Genomic DNA, 15,677 nt, shown 5'->3' with positions numbered 1-15,677 from the left:
AAGAGATGCTTTTGGCTAGTCCACAACCTTCTGGGCTGTGTGTGTGCATGCTTGTGCACATCTTGTGTGTATAACAACATGCACTTCTATCTCTGTGTCTGTGCATGTGTGTGTATCTGCATCTCATTGCTGGGGACCTTATTTGTCCTGACACGGAAATTATGTTTGCATTTTCATTTTCCCAGCCCTGCTGGTCCGTCACCAAACTTGCCCTGACAGCTCCTGTCCACCAGGCAGGCTTGCCCCCCCCCCATCCTCTGTCCTATGCCGCCTCGCTACGCCCCAGATGCTAGCCAGTTAGTCTGCCGCCTCTGCAGCACGGGCAGATTGCTAGAGACAGATGCCAGGGCCACTGTGGGTCCCTGTTTGAGGATCTGTGTCATAGGCCAGCCCTGGGCCCTCACTGTGACCTTTACTGTTGGAAGAGACTCTGGGAAATAGTGGGGAGTGTCAGCAGCTCAGAGCTCAGTTCAAGTGCCCACTGAACCAGTACTTATATTGGTACAAGTCTTCAGTACCTCCGTAGTCAAGGTCATAAACTATAATTCCTGGATAATTAATAGTGCTGGCATAAGTGGAGACCCTGGCCAACCCTTTTTAAAGAACAAGGGATTTAAAAGTGTAGCATTGAGCCTGTGTTTCAAAAATTCCCTTTTTTTTTTTTTTTTTAAATTTCCATTTGCGCAAGAGATCTGGACTGCATGTTAAGATCAAATCTCTTTGCATTTTTGTCTGTTAGCGTGGCTGTTTTTGAATAGTCTGTGTTCTGGATGTCTACATGCATTCAAGTATGTAGTAGCTGTCTTTGTTTCCCATGGTGGCTTCTTTTGTTCTGTCAGCAGACCTTGAAAAGTTCATCACATTTAAATAGAAATGTAGAAAGTCAGAGCATCCAGTGAAATGAGAAACATTGCATTGTTGAATCTACAACTGAAACTCTGTAACCTCAACCTTTAGCTCCTTTAAAAAAATAAAATCCGCCTTCAGACTGTGATTACATCTCATTACAGGCTTAGTACACTTTCCTAAAAGCATGGCTCACGCTGAGAAAGGACAGTGCATTTCTTTCCCCTGTCTGCCTTTTTTGTGCCATCATGCCATACTTAAATCATCATCACCATTATTTTAATTATTTATACCTTTTTATTTTTGGTTCATGCCCTCATGCCTTTCACTGATAGTACTTAATCATAGTTACTTTTGATTTAATTTCCATCCACTGCTCTTACGTTGATGTCTCTATTTCCTAATGTGTCTGTTTCATTACATCCTTTCTCCCTCTGTGTGACCTGCCACTTGTCTTTGCATTCTCCTCAGCCAAATATAAGTATAATGGATATGTCAGATCACGTAAGTGTGTTTCTCTGTCCTTCTCCATTCTGCTCCAGCTCTGTGTTTAGACTGTAGACCCCTCACTATGTCATGCACCATAATTAGTACTGATGCTTTGCTTTAGTATTTTCTTTGTTGTCCATTATTCCTTTAGGATATACTGATGTTGTCTTGTGTCTAATATAGAGACGATATGTGAAAGTAAACTCACAGTTTAACCAGTGTTAAATTAAATGTTTAACTCTAACCTTCTAACACATTACCATTAAATAATTTCAACATACATTGACAGGAAATTAAAGTAGTTCTTGGTATGTGTAAATATATATATATATATATATATATATATATATATATATATATATATATATAATACAATATAATATATATAATATTATGTATATATATAATATATATAATATTATGTGTATATATATCATATATAATATAATTTTTATATATATAATATGATATAATATATATACAATATGTATATATATATATATAATATAGCAACTGAAATAAATTATTTGTGTTTGATAATACCATGTAGTTCCATGAAATATTCTTTTTGTATTGTGCTGCATGTAGCAGCAGATGGCGCTACAACACCAGGGAACAGTGGAAGTCAAAAAGAGGCTGGCGTTCGATTCAAAGCTGATTGCAATTTAGGTAATTCTTTGGTAAATAATTAAATGCATTCTCTTTGCTCTACTGGTTAAGAATAAATTTAGTTTTGAAATGCTATTTGTCACCTCTAACATTTTATCTGTATATGTTTTTGTAATGTTTTTGTTCCTATTAAACATTTAGACATGTTTTGTTTCCTCTTTGAAATAGTGGCTGCCTCTTTCGCACAACTGAAAGTTATTGCAATAATCATAATATCAGCTTTTTTAAAACTGTAGCAACACAACAGTGCATGGCTTCAAAAGCTATTTCATGCATTTGCAATGCAGATGAAGACCAAAGCTTGCTCATGCAGCACTGTAAAGGCAAAGCCATCTTAGCTCAAATACAAAAGTGTAAACATTTTTAGTTGTTATTCCTCCGCCTCATCATCCAGTTTGGGTCATGGCAATCTGATAAGGCTTGCATGCAGGACAGTACCGTCACGTGATTAGCATTTCAAGGAAGGGACAGTTGCCGTCTGGGTTGTGCAGGATGCACAGTGGACCTGCCAGGGCGGGTGAGTGCTCTCTAACGCTGCACGTGTTTGACAAGGGCCAGATGAATCCAGGAGCTATCGGTGGCGCCCCGTAAATCAAGGAGGCAGCTGACGGCTGGGATAAACGTCTGTTTATCGCCCGGGGCTAACCAAGCATGCTCTCTCCTCCAAACAACCAACCAACCACCCTTCTACCAAGGGGAGGAAAAGGGCTCCGCCTCTCCCAGTCAACTTTACAACCAGATATTTTACTAATCTCCCTCTGTTGTCCTCCTGCAGTGTGCCATGACCCCTTCAATACATACAAACATACGGGTTGACTCTACAGCCTGTTGGAGTGTGTGTGTGTGTGTGTGTGTGTGTGTGTGTGTGTGTGTGTGTGTGTGTGTGTGTGTGTGTGTGTGTGTGTGTGCGTGCGTGCGTGGGATGGCTGGATGAACACCAGGTGTACATGTACGTATTTATTCTTATATTAGACACAGAAGGTTGTAACTGGATATACTGTGATTACTGTCAGTGTTACAGCAATAAATCAGCATGTAAATTTACTGTTTAAAAATAGGATGACTGCATTTTTAGTCTGGAATTAAACCATATTTCTATACATAATCCAAAATGAATCCAATAAGTGTTTAATAGTTAAAGTTTTTTGAATTATTAAAATTCTAAATTATTACTCAAGTTTTATATTTGTTGAAATGAAGGTACATTTTGTGCTTAAAATGACACAATATCTGTTTGGATTTGCCTGGCTTTAGCCAACTTTAGCACAACTGAGAAATAAAACTGAGAGGCCTCTAATTATTTCATGTTTGTCACAAATGCAGAGTAAATATCGCTGTGAACGTTTCAGTTGGAGCGCGTAGATATGAGATGTTGGAGAAAAAAAAAAATCAAAGTTTCAACCCCAGTTTTTGAGAAATAAATGACTCCTGCTGTTATGGCATGAAGTCTTGGCTTTCAGAAATTAATCCGAACTGCAGCGAGAAAAATTTTAATCTTTTTAACAGAAACAGGTGTTTGATTCATATACATTTTGTTAGCATTTTCTAACATATTTATTTCCAGTTAGTGAATCTCTTTCTTATTTGCGTCATGTAGTGGCTTGTTAACATCCTCAAGTAAAATAATGAATTATGTTTTGTAGAAGTAATTTCCCCTAAAATCTCTGATTTAAAAATAAATAAATAAATAAATGTGGTAAAAAATAACATTAGTTAATTTTTTACAGCTTAACACTTTATTTGAATTACTAAATAATTAATGAGTATTAATACAGGCTTTCTTACACTTTTTATTCTCCATTGTTTGACAGTAATGGATGAAGTTAGACCGTCTTTTCAAAACCGATCAGTTAAAACCACCGGCTGCACCTCCACCTCCATCACCTCAAATGCATTCCTTCCCAACACCCTGCACCTCAAACAGGACCACCTGGTCAACCCGGGCAGAATCAACATCCCCCTTGTTAATAACCGTAAAGGAAGCCTGCTCCCCATGGGGCCAGGGCCTGGGGCTGACCCCTCGCAACTGCGCCTCAGTATTTCAGGCCCAGGAGACGTGGTGGCCAGATCCCTGGCTGAGAGTCGGCTGAATCGGGCCCGCAGTCTGCCGGTGAAATACCGCTACCACCCCAGTAATGCCATGCTGCTCAGTCACAGTAGGCACTGTAGGTTGCCCCCTTAGCGGGATGCATCAGTCAGTATCCCCGCCTGTCCCGTCCCTTCATTTTGTCTCGTCTGCTGCATGGCAGTTCACTCTGCTGGAGCCGCTGCTGCTGTTGCCCCTGCTGCTTTGCACGGATTTGCCTGCTGGTGCAGTGGCTGTTTCTCTCTGGTTCACTTCCAAACTTAGGAGTGCTAAAACCTGTGAATTTAGAAGTGACTCAAAAGCGCATGCTTATCAGTGTGTATTTTCAGAAATGTTGCAGGAATGTGTGAGCTCTGAGGAAACTGACCTTTGGGAGAGGAAAGAGAAACTCACATTTTTAAGCAGATATTGTAAAAGCCTGTATTACCCAGTGGCTGGAATGTACTTCATTTTATTGTTGTGGGTATAAATGAGAAGTGTTATGTTTTTACTGTTAACAAATTAAGTTTAAACCAGGAGGAGTCTGTCAAACAATATGGCAAGGAATGCATATCTCTGATGTGGTATTTTCAAAGTACATTAGAGAGAGAATTAGTTGTAAAGTGGAAAGTGCTTGTGATATTAGCTATTCCGAGTGCCCAATTGCATAAAGGAAATGTCAGAGAATGACATTTTATTAGATGGCAAAGTCATATTTCTTTTCTTTTATTAGCAGAATTAGGCGAAAGCCTAGAATGGGTGTTCAGACAATAATGAAATTCCAAATGCTTGGGATAGTCACGGCTTGCAGCGTGCACATTGATTTGCACTAATATCATGCTGTGTTATTGATTTCTAACCCAAGGACTAATATAGGTTTGAAGTGACGGTGCACTTGGCATTTGCACTGAGAGAGTGCAGAGTGGATGAAAGTGTCTAGGTGCCTGTCTTAAAGCTCTTGAAACTCACAGAGAGTAGTGAAGATCAGACTACTGTGAGCTTGACTAAGATCTTCAGACAATTGGGCCTGCCCTTACTCTGGCTGCTCTTTTCTTGTCCTCTCTGTGTGACTGGGGCTTAAACACAGTTGGAAAAATAATGTTTGTTTGTTTTTTTTCTGTTTGTTAACACAGCAGAGCATAGTTGACAGGAAACTGAACTTAAAACTGATCAAAATAATGGGGCTATAGCTCGATGTCTTACAAACACTTAACACCAAAGCATCAAACACAAAAATTGAAAATTTAATATTAATTAAATATATTTTTCAGTTAAACGTAAAACCTAAACTAAAACTACACCCAGGATTATGTGCATTTACTAGCTGCTTTCGATAGTCATAGTCCACTACGTCATACCCTGTTAGCATGCTCTGTCTTTCACGATGTGTGCTGAGTGCAAAATGATTTTTTGGCATGGAGGTAGACCTGTAGAAGAGCCATTGTGCGCTTTAATAAGAACTGGAATGGGGGTGGGGGTCAGGTAGTTTTATTAAAAAAAAATAAAATATAAATAAACAGCAACAACAACAAAAACAAAACTACCTACTCAAGATTCATCTCCATAACCTTTATTTATCTCACTGTCATTGCTTTTGCCCATGTCCCACTTACAATGACAGTCTCTACCATCACATGGCAATTAATGGTGTAGGTAAGCAGGGTCACTCTGATGCAGACTGCTAGAGGTCCAACCACCTGTAAAATTTATGGGGTTTACTGAACAGATGCAGTAGTGTATTACTGAAAGCCCTGTAAAAGTGAACTATAGAAGAGCCAAAATATGGGGTTTTGGGATGTGAGCCTTCGGTGACATTTTCAGGTCGTAAATTGGTTTTTCTGCGTGGTTTTCTCCTGCCTTTCTCAGATTTACCATTGTCCGTTACTAATGCTTTCTCCATATTTTCTCAATTTGAGACTGAATTATTAATTTTCCTTGTCTTCTGTTCAGTTTTTTGTTTGCAATGATTGATTGATTGTTTTGTTTTTTTTTCATGTCAGGTCCAGCACACTTTCCCAGCCATCTGTCTCTATTTTGACATTCTGTGCATGTGTTTGCAGTTGAAGACGAGCATCCATCAACTCTCTCGCCCAAAAAAAAGCAGCGCAACGGAGGGATGCGAAACTCACCCAACTGCTCGCCCAAGATGATGAGGTAAGAGACGCTGATTTTTTTTTTTTTTTTTCTCTCTCTCTCCAGCTTTCAAATGGCGGGTGAGAGGAAGCCAGATACAGGGAAGAAGGGAGGGAGGAAGGGATGAAGGTGCGTGTTAGAGATACTTCAGAGGCGGATGCCGCTGATGGTGAGATGGTGGGTTTTTGGATGGATGGGAGGGGGCAAATTAAGGGTGGCAGAAGAAGGAGGCAAGAAACTCCATGAGAGAAAGAGAGAGGAGAAGTGCCCTGTTAGGCTCTGGCTGTTTAGGATGGCATGCTGTCAGCTGTTAATGGCAGAGCTGAAATAATATTTCTGTCATGAAAAGTGGCGGTGAGGAGCCGTTTGAAAACTCCTCTGGCTTTAAAGTCCCAGCTGTCATCTCCTCCAGTCTGGTCCACATGTACTCCTTAAACAATGCTGGCACTAATGACACCAGCAACCAATCAGAGGGACCTGCATGGTTACTTTGCCCTCAGGCTACTCCTCTATTGTGGGAACCCCTGTGAGTACTGTTTCTGGTACTTAAGGCCATATGTGAGATGTGTCATCACAATCAAATATGAATTCAAATATTACCTTCCTTTTATCCTGTCCCGTGGAATTAAATTGCTGTTAATTGATTTTGAAAGATAAAAGGAGTAGGTTTTTGTGTTCCTCTGGCTGCGAGGCAGGGTTAGCAACACGACAGCGTGGAAAATAGAGGGAGGCCAAGCTGTACACATTGGGACGGCAGGATAAAGGCATGGTGGTGAAGATCTAACAGGACGGGAACACTCATAGCTATGCTGCCTGTCTCTTAATGAGAGTGAGTGTTACGGTCATCATCTTTACGACTTTAGAGTAGGAAAATCTAGAGAGAGCTTTGTGGGTTTGGTCATACACACGTCAGTGTTCATATTTACGCAGTCTAGCTGCACTGCAGTAGAAAGTTCTGTGTCCGAAATGTTTGGAAAAATACATAACTCCAAATTATATTTTCTATGTGGAATTTAAATCCCTCAAGGCAAAAACAAAATTCCATTATAGTGTGCGTACAGCATGTTTAATTTCTGCAATTAAGTGTAATATAAAAATGTGCTTTTGTTTCTATCATTTAACATTTGATTTCTGTGTTCACAAGGTGTATATTGTTGTTTTCAGTTATTATTCTACTGTGGTGCATTTTCCCTAATTCTAGTCAAGTTCTTTGCACGTTGGTCCTGCTCGCTTCCCTTAGGCAGCAGTCCTCCTAGTGCACTGGCATGCCTCTGTGATTTTGTCCAGTACTTGTCCGCCTCCCCCTCGGTTCTCCACAAAACAAGCACTTAATAAGCCTTCACACTTGCCAAACCATTAGCCCGATACAGAGTCATACCCTTCAGTCTAGTTTGCAACAGAGCATCATTTTAGATGCCCTTGCTCAGAGGGATAAAACAGCTACAAAAACAACTAGACACTGGCACATTTCCAGCTAACTGCTTGTTTAAAGGCTGCTTAGTTTGCCTAACTTTAAGCACAAAACCTTTTCTTCTCTTCCTTTTTGCTTAGGAGATGGTCCCCATTTGCCATGTAATATATGCATCTTTGCTTTGATCTCACAGTGATAATAATTCTTGTGAGTTATTTACTCAGTTTTGAAAATGCTTCAAAGCGATGTCAAAGTTTTCTCTGCTTTAGGCGTGCTTCTGTATTCTGCTGGCTCTTGGGTACTGGGATGACAGGTCCTCTGTTATAGGTGTAGATTTTTTTTCCAAGTCTTAGCCCTCAGCGAAACATCAAATTACCCATCACAGTCCACAGCCCCCCTTCACAGCTGCCCCCGCCAACATATAACAACATATATATTAAACAGTTGTGCTTTACAAGGTGTATTTTATGCACGATGAAAAGTGATTGTTTGAGGTAGCCTTAGGGATACTTTATCTACAAGCAAGGAGGGGGAAAACACAGTAGAGAGCTTGCAAGAGAGCGAGCATACATATCAAGTGTGATTTTTACAGGACTTGCAGCCCAAAGGCCTTTGTAAATAAATAATGATCAACAGATTGGCTGTGGGCTTTTGAAAAGCATGCCTTTGTCAGTTTGCATGATGGGGAAAATTTTCAAAGCAAGAGGCTGCCTTCGTAGTCTGGCAGAGAGGGATTGGGGGAGCACGCCCATCCCCAGTTTGTGACTGCAGAGTGGTACACTGGAATAACTCAACTCTGTTTGAAATATATACTAAGGGAGGGAGGGAGGAGGAAAGAGAAGGGGTGAGACATTGGAGTGAGACATGCTTTAAGGGAAATATTTGTCCTATATACAATAAAAGTGCATCTGATAAAATACTGTATCTGACCCAGGGAAAATAAAAGCAGATGCACTGTAAATTTATTCAATTTGGAAATTTAGTGAATGCTTTTGGCGGGGAAACTTCTAATTATGGAGATGCTTTCCAAGTAATACATACAAATTAGATTTAGAAAAATAAAAATGTTTGCAGTTCATTCATAAATCGATATCTGTGTATTTCTGTAAACACAAAGGATGACATTTAATCATAGTTAGCATCCTTGCTGACCTATCCTTAGCATGGCCGTGTTATTAATTTCCCAGTCTCCAATCCGACGTGTCACTGTGCTAACAAGCTGCATTGCCATCATGGCATTAACACCATTTCCACAAACCTTTTGGACGGGCCATGACTGATGACATGCATCCAGTCACAGACGATGTCACCCACAGCTGATATCCCTCGGGCGTGGCACTGTGGCACATACGTCATGTCTCTCCCTGAGCCTCGTGGTAGGTTCATCCGGAGGCAGGGAGAAGGCAGAGGGAGGAGGAGGAGGTGTGTGGAGCTTGTGACAGGCTGCCAGTCACACCGCTGACAGCTCTGTGAAAGATAGCTGTCTTGGCAGAGAGAGGTGGAGCGGCAGCCCGCCTGCATGCGCCAGTCAGTGCCTGTGTGGAGGCGAGCGGAGCTGAGCAGATTGAAGTGACGGGGGCTCCGTGGAGTTGATTGGCGCAACACGCAGCTCTGGATGAAAGATTCAGGCTGAGTGTAAAAACACTAAATGCTGTCAGTGTTATTATCACCTGCACTAACTGATAGAGGGAAGAGGGGGAAAGTGAGGTGGAGAGAGGGAGGCTAATTGACAGTTTTTTTTTTTTTTTTTTTTTACTTTAACTTTTCCTGCGATGGCATGCAACCCAAATGCAGGCTGAAGGAAGAGACAACATCAAAGCCTTGTCAGTGGTGACAGTGTTGATAGAGGATAGAGTGAGTGATACTGAGAGAGATGTATGTCAAATTTGTGAGATGTTTTCTCCCATATTACTCAAATGTCTGTGTCTCTGCAGTTTTTGGAGTTGGTATAGTGCTGCTTTAACCAAGGATTTTATTATTTGGGATGAATTGTAAATACATTACATTTGCATTGCTGCTAAACAGACAATGCTTACTTAGAGCACTAAATTTTTTTGCAGTTTATCTTCACAGTGCTTTCGGTGAAATTTTCTGGATTGCCTTTAGAGGAACTGTGAGAACACGTCTTGTAGGATAAGTGCAAGAACAAGAGAGGCAGTATAACAGGACTGACAGGAGCCCTTTCATGGTCAGTGTTACACCGGATAAAACTCAGCAGCCCACTGCTGTGGATTAGTCTGTTTGGTTGTGACATGCTGTTGAAACATTAATGTCCATCAGGCAAAATGTGATTGGGCAAATTCCTGAAATATTTAAAGTGTGAGCCTGTTGGAGCGTTTACTATTTGCGCCACATGGCATCAGGAACTGGAAGAGAGGGTAAAAGCTGGTAATTGGCCTTGTGTTGTCATGCCATGCAGTCAGTAGCACTCAAGTCTTGCTGTTCTCCACTGCAGTACAGCAAGCACCAGGGTCTTAGTTTTCTGATGGCTTGACATCAAGGACAAGAATGAGTAGAGGAATGATATGGTTGCTATGGGACCTACAGTATGTAGTGCAGTTAAAGTTTAATACGTTGAGAATGAGATGGACTTTTAATATGTTTTATGAATAGACGGGTATCTCGAAAAAAGCAAGGTGGTCTTTTGCCTCTTCCATCTTAACACTTCAACCACAAGGCTGCAGTCATTTCACAAAATGGTGTAAAGCACATGTATGTTCTGTTTTCTCAGTCGACATGACCCCCTTCTAATTCCTGGAAACGAGCAAATTGAGAACATGGACATGAACGTGAAGAGGTATGATTCGACAGGGATGTTTCACTGGTGCCCATCAAAGGACATCGAAAAAGTCATCCTGGTGAGTGGGGCAAGAACTTCGTAACTGCAGTCTTCTAAAATATAATAGAATATGCAAAAAAAAAAAAAAACCCAAAAAAACAAAGTTAAAGTAAGTATGCTCAGGAGCAAAAGTTTCCCCTCAATATTGTAGTAACTCAATCACATACTAATATGTATTGAAATTTCTCTCAATGCCTCTCTGTTGTTTCAAGGTGAGTTTATTGTTTTTTTTATATATCCTCCAAGGATCTGTGAACAGCATTTCAGCAATCCACGCATGGGTTTGCTCAGATGTTTTAACAAGGCAGTTTGTAAGCATTTAGGTTAGTGCGTAATTTGTTGGGGCAGGGTTAACCCTGTCTAAATTAAATGTAAAGCAGAAGACACAGTCAACTTTGTAGTTATAGTTAAAAAAAAATTTTGTTGCTTTTCTCTGTTCAATACACCAGCGACCCTTTTGCTCTTGAAAGATTTAACTTAGACTTTAATTCTTACTTAGTTAATGGGAGGCTGAAGAATATTCCTGCATGAGCTGGTTCACCAGAAAATGCTCTAGATACATAGATAATTGTCAAAAATGTTTAATCCACCAGATCAGGTTGCTAGTTTGCAGCAGCGGTCCCTTAATGCTCTTAGTTTTACCTTATGTGTCCAATAAACAAAGACACAATTTTAGTTTCAAACCAGCTGGTATCATAGTGGCGTTTAGTTTACTTAACCTACACCCAAACTTACAGTGAAATGCACATCAAAATGGTGTGCCACACGATAGACCATTAAAGCAGAGCATTGCATTGTTCTTTTTCGACATGAACTTCATACAATGGAGGAGCTTTGTTAATACCTCTCTGACTTATGACAGGGTGCTAGTCATACACACTGTATGTGCCTATAATCTTACAAACTGCATTTTTCAGCCTGATTGTATCAGCTGCCCTTTGGAAAAAAGATGTTTTTTGTTTTTGTTCTGTAAAATTCCTATTTCTTACTATCCAATAAACTGATTATAAACGGAATAGTAGTTAACCAAACTTTTGTTTATGTAAATGTCACAGCCTGTAAGTAGAATGCTTTAATGATGAACTAAATATATCAACGAAATACTTGGTTAACAAACTATTTAATAGGGGTTTATAACAGTTTACAACAGACTTTTGAACACTGTTGAAACTAGAATTTGTTACCTCCTGCACAATACCCAGACTTCAGTTAACAGCCTTAGTCTCTATTCGGTAAATCTGTGTTTGTCTCTGAGTGTCTCTTCCTCTCTTCTCTGTCTGTACTCCTCCTCATCCCTTTCTCTCTGCTCTTCTCCCCCTTCCTGTATTTCTGTGTTCCCTGCAGACCCGGAGTGAAGCCTCCATGACAGTGCTGAGCGGCCATGTAGTGGTCTGTATATTTGGGGATGTCACGTCCGCTTTAGTGGGGCTGCGAAACTTGGTGATGCCTTTAAGAGCCAGCAACTTCCATTACCATGAGCTAAAGCCTATAGTTTTTGTAGGCTCGCTGGATTACCTGCGGAGAGAGTGGGAAACTTTACACAACTTCCCCAAGGTGTCCATCTTACCTGTGAGTGTACCAGTGCATTGCCATGACAGACAAATTTAAACCAGAACCCTCTCTTCAACTAACAAGGCGTTGACATTTTGAGTTTCATGCACATTGAAATCTTCAGAGGGATTGTCAGTTTCATTTGATCCCACATTACTCAATTGAATGATCACTCCATGAGAGCTCAGTCACCCCCCCCCACCATCCACAGCAGTGACACATCCTGCATATTCAAAATGGAGTTTATGTGTGTTGCAGCTGCAGTGCCCATCACAGATGGCGTTGCTTGCTGCCTTAGAGCTTGTTAGGCCTGGCTTGACTGATGATCAGAGGAGAATCCCAAACACAGCCCTCAGCGCAGGCTAGCCTTTAGATTAGTCCATGTCTCTGATTCTCCAGTGCCCAGTTAGATCAGTGGAATGTCATCGCCTCAAAACAAGAATACTTGTTAACTAATTTCCCAAAGCTCCACTCTGTTCACTTCTTAAATTTGTTTTTCTCTCCCCCATTTCTGTCTGTTCTCTGCGTTTTGCTTTCTCCATCTCTGTCTTGCTCTTTTTCTCGGTTCTCCTCACCCCGAAGGGTACACCATTAAGCCGGGCAGATTTAAGGGCTGTCAACATCAACCTCTGCGACATGTGTGTAATACTGTCAGCCAATCAGAACAATATCGAAGATGCCTCACTGCAGGATAAGGAATGCATCTTGGCATCACTCAACATCAAATCTATGCAGTTTGATGACAGCATCGGAGTCTTACAGGCTAATTCCCAAGGTAAGTATCGTCCTATTAGGCTCCATGTGCACCGCTGCCCAAAGGGGACAGGTTGTGGCAGGGAGGGAAGACCGTAGTCAGACTGAAAAGAAGACAGGAAAAAGACTGGGATTGGCGGGTGGGCTGGGGCGTGTTGGGAGTTGGGACTCTGCAATTTTTTTTGTAAGTGGCATTTATAAAAACTGGCTTTACTGTAACTCCTGAAGACTTGTGCACACAAAACATTGTGCTGATTGTGTCATCAAGCCTTTGAAGAGTGTTTACTCCACATAATTTTCTGATGATTTCAGTCTTGTCCCTGGTAATTACATGCTGCTAAACCTCCTTGATAATACTTTTTAATGATGTAATCAACATGACTGTGTCATTTGATGTTGTTCTCCCTGATCTGGTGTCTGGCAGATCGTCTGGAACAGATTGTTGATGTTTGCAGACAAACACACGAACCTGGCATCCCATCAGGCCTCATCATCATTAAGCAGCTAGTACAAATCACCAGGCAGGCCAATTCAGCTGCTCCTCATTAGTCACAACAAAACAGTAACACGTGCACGCACACACCTTCATGTTTGAATGCGTGTGCCTGCATGTTTGCGCACATAACACACACATTCATGCCAATGCAATCTATCCACGCACATCCTCAAACAGGTAATCCTCAGTTTATGATTAGCTTGAAAGGCAGCACATGCCTTGAGCTCAGTACTATTTAGTGCCACCACAGTGACTGTTGTAAATACAAATCAACGTTGAAGGTCCAAGAGGCCATTATTTTTTAGTGCAGAGCACTTCCACATGTTTTAGGAGAATGCCAATGCTGTTATTTCTCCAGCTTTGAGTGAATGATGTGCTGTCGATAGCAGTGCCACCAAGGAACAATAAGCAGGGGTAAATCTGAGAGCATGCCGCTCTGGGGAGCCGTACTCGCAGAAAGCCACCTCAATATGAAGCCCACTAGCCTATATCCTCTCCCAGGGTCGATGGATGGAGCCTATTGTCATCAATAATTGGGTCTTACATCAACAAACCATTTCAGTGATAAATACTTCACTTTAGAAAACACACATGCACTCCACAGTGACATGCAATCATGCATACACAAGGAAACACATGCACATACCCAGACACTGCTATTGTATCATAGGTATTGCTTTGGGGATTCCTTCCTCCCTGAATGCTCCCATTCAGACACTGTCTGTGGAATTTAAAACAAGAAGGTGCAAATGAATAAATAAACATGCACTTTCCTGGGGGAGAGCTTCTCACGGCTGCTGTAGCATGTAGTCAACCACAGAGCATAGCTGTGCCCCGGGGGCTACAGGGATAAGGGGGTTTGTAACCCAGATCTTGCTTGTCTATTGTACATTGTAGCTGAACAGATGAGGTTACAGCCTAACAGTAGCAACAGCCAGAGGTGGAGACATTGTGTGAGACCAGGCTGCTTTTCAACCTCTGGCTCGTCTGTTTTGGGCAGTAAATGATGAGTTAGTTTATGAAATGCTGCGGTATATACTGATTATGAATCCAATTAGAAAAAACTGAAATAATTCAATATGTCCTTAATTAAGATGATTAAACCAGCATAATTGTTATCCTTCTTTGCCCAAGGACTTAGCGTTTAATTGTATGAGGGGATACAAGAGTATTTTTTTTTTTTTGCCATAGATGTCAGTGTTTCATGTTGGAAAAAAGCATGAAATCACTTTAAGAAGATTGTGATGATCAGGGAGATTTTAGCTATTTTAGCTATTCTGGCTTTGCAGCACTCTGGTTCTGTCTTAGAAAGACATACAGCTCTCTGTTTGGAGCTTACCATCTCAGATTGCAACTTTTGAGCTTTTTGTAACCTAACGGAGTTTGAAAGCAGCTCGGCAGCAGGCCTCCCTCATGTATCCCTGTTCTCACCAACAATCACTTTCTGCTGTACACTCTGCACAGAACTGAAGTTGTTCTCCTACAGCTCCGCACTGTCTCCATGTTCACTATGATACAATAAGAGCAGTATTTCAGAGGCAGTATCCAAAAACGTGCTGTCACTCTCCAGTAGAGTAAACCTCATCCTTTATGGACATCGACAAAATGATGTTTTCACTGTCTGAGCTTGTGCTCTCCGGTTGACTCAAAGTGTCAAACCTTTGCTATTTCCAAGTCCAATAATTGGTATAACAAGAGTTATGATTATCCATGCTTCAGTTCAGTGTGTGCTTCCTGCTGTGTACTAAACTAGTTGGTGTCTTTTCTGTTGCAAAGGGCTAGAAGATCTCTTTTGTAATGTAAGCAGCTCATTGAGTTTCCTGACAGGAAAGGCACAAACACACACACACACACACACACACACACACACACACACACACACACACACACACACACACACACACACACACACACAGAGAGAGAATTTGCAATCCTTTTAAAAACTTTGTGACCTGAATATATTCCCTGCATTATTTTTCCTTGGTGGTGGCACTATAAGCTAGCATTTTGCTGTAGTCAGCACTAAATGTTGGATGTCAAAACACAGTTGATGCATTATGCATTTAGCATTACAGATTTAAGGTGTTTACTTGTCACTTTGAGGAAATGCAAAAATGTGAAGTCATGTGAATTCATACTCCTGTCACTTGCACTTGTGTTTCATGGTTCTGAGCCACGCCATTTCCGATAAAAGGTTTTCAGGATCCACTTCACCAATTTTATCGTAACAAAATGAACAACATATAAAATTTATGTCTGCCCGTTGATGGAGGGATGTGAATGCTAAATATGTCTCAGCTGACCCCTAAAAGCACAGTATCCATATTGCAATTTTTAGGCAGACGCCTTGTTCACTTAGCCTTCTCCTCCTCCTTTCTTTATTTCTGTCAATCCACACATTTGAATGGCACAGAAAGCGCGCATC

General features: G+C 41.1%; 1 protein-coding gene across 8 annotated transcripts in view; it reads left to right on the top strand.

The window, feature by feature from the left end:
* The window catches only part of kcnma1a (potassium large conductance calcium-activated channel, subfamily M, alpha member 1a), a 135,471-nt gene that overhangs the window by 104,245 nt on the left and 15,549 nt on the right, over window positions 1-15,677 (top strand). For 5 of the 8 annotated variants that reach the window (XM_040138922.1, XM_040138921.1, XM_040138919.1 and 2 more), the window contains 4 exons: window positions 6,130-6,223; window positions 10,345-10,471; window positions 11,797-12,021; window positions 12,586-12,778. In XM_040138922.1, the coding sequence (XP_039994856.1) occupies window positions 6,130-6,223; window positions 10,345-10,471; window positions 11,797-12,021; window positions 12,586-12,778 (639 nt within the window). Of the gene's footprint in view, window positions 1-1,303; window positions 1,351-1,923; window positions 2,005-6,129; window positions 6,224-10,344; window positions 10,472-11,796; window positions 12,022-12,585; window positions 12,779-15,677 lie in introns of all 8 variants that reach the window. The other 3 variants (XM_040138920.1, XM_040138916.1, XM_040138915.1) reach the window with 3 other exon arrangements.

This window comes from Xiphias gladius, chromosome 11 (assembly GCF_016859285.1).
Source record: "Xiphias gladius isolate SHS-SW01 ecotype Sanya breed wild chromosome 11, ASM1685928v1, whole genome shotgun sequence".
Taxonomy (NCBI): Eukaryota; Metazoa; Chordata; class Actinopteri; order Istiophoriformes; family Xiphiidae; genus Xiphias; species Xiphias gladius.
Note: the sequence above shows the minus strand (reverse complement) of the source record. Positions and strands in the feature narration are given on the sequence as shown.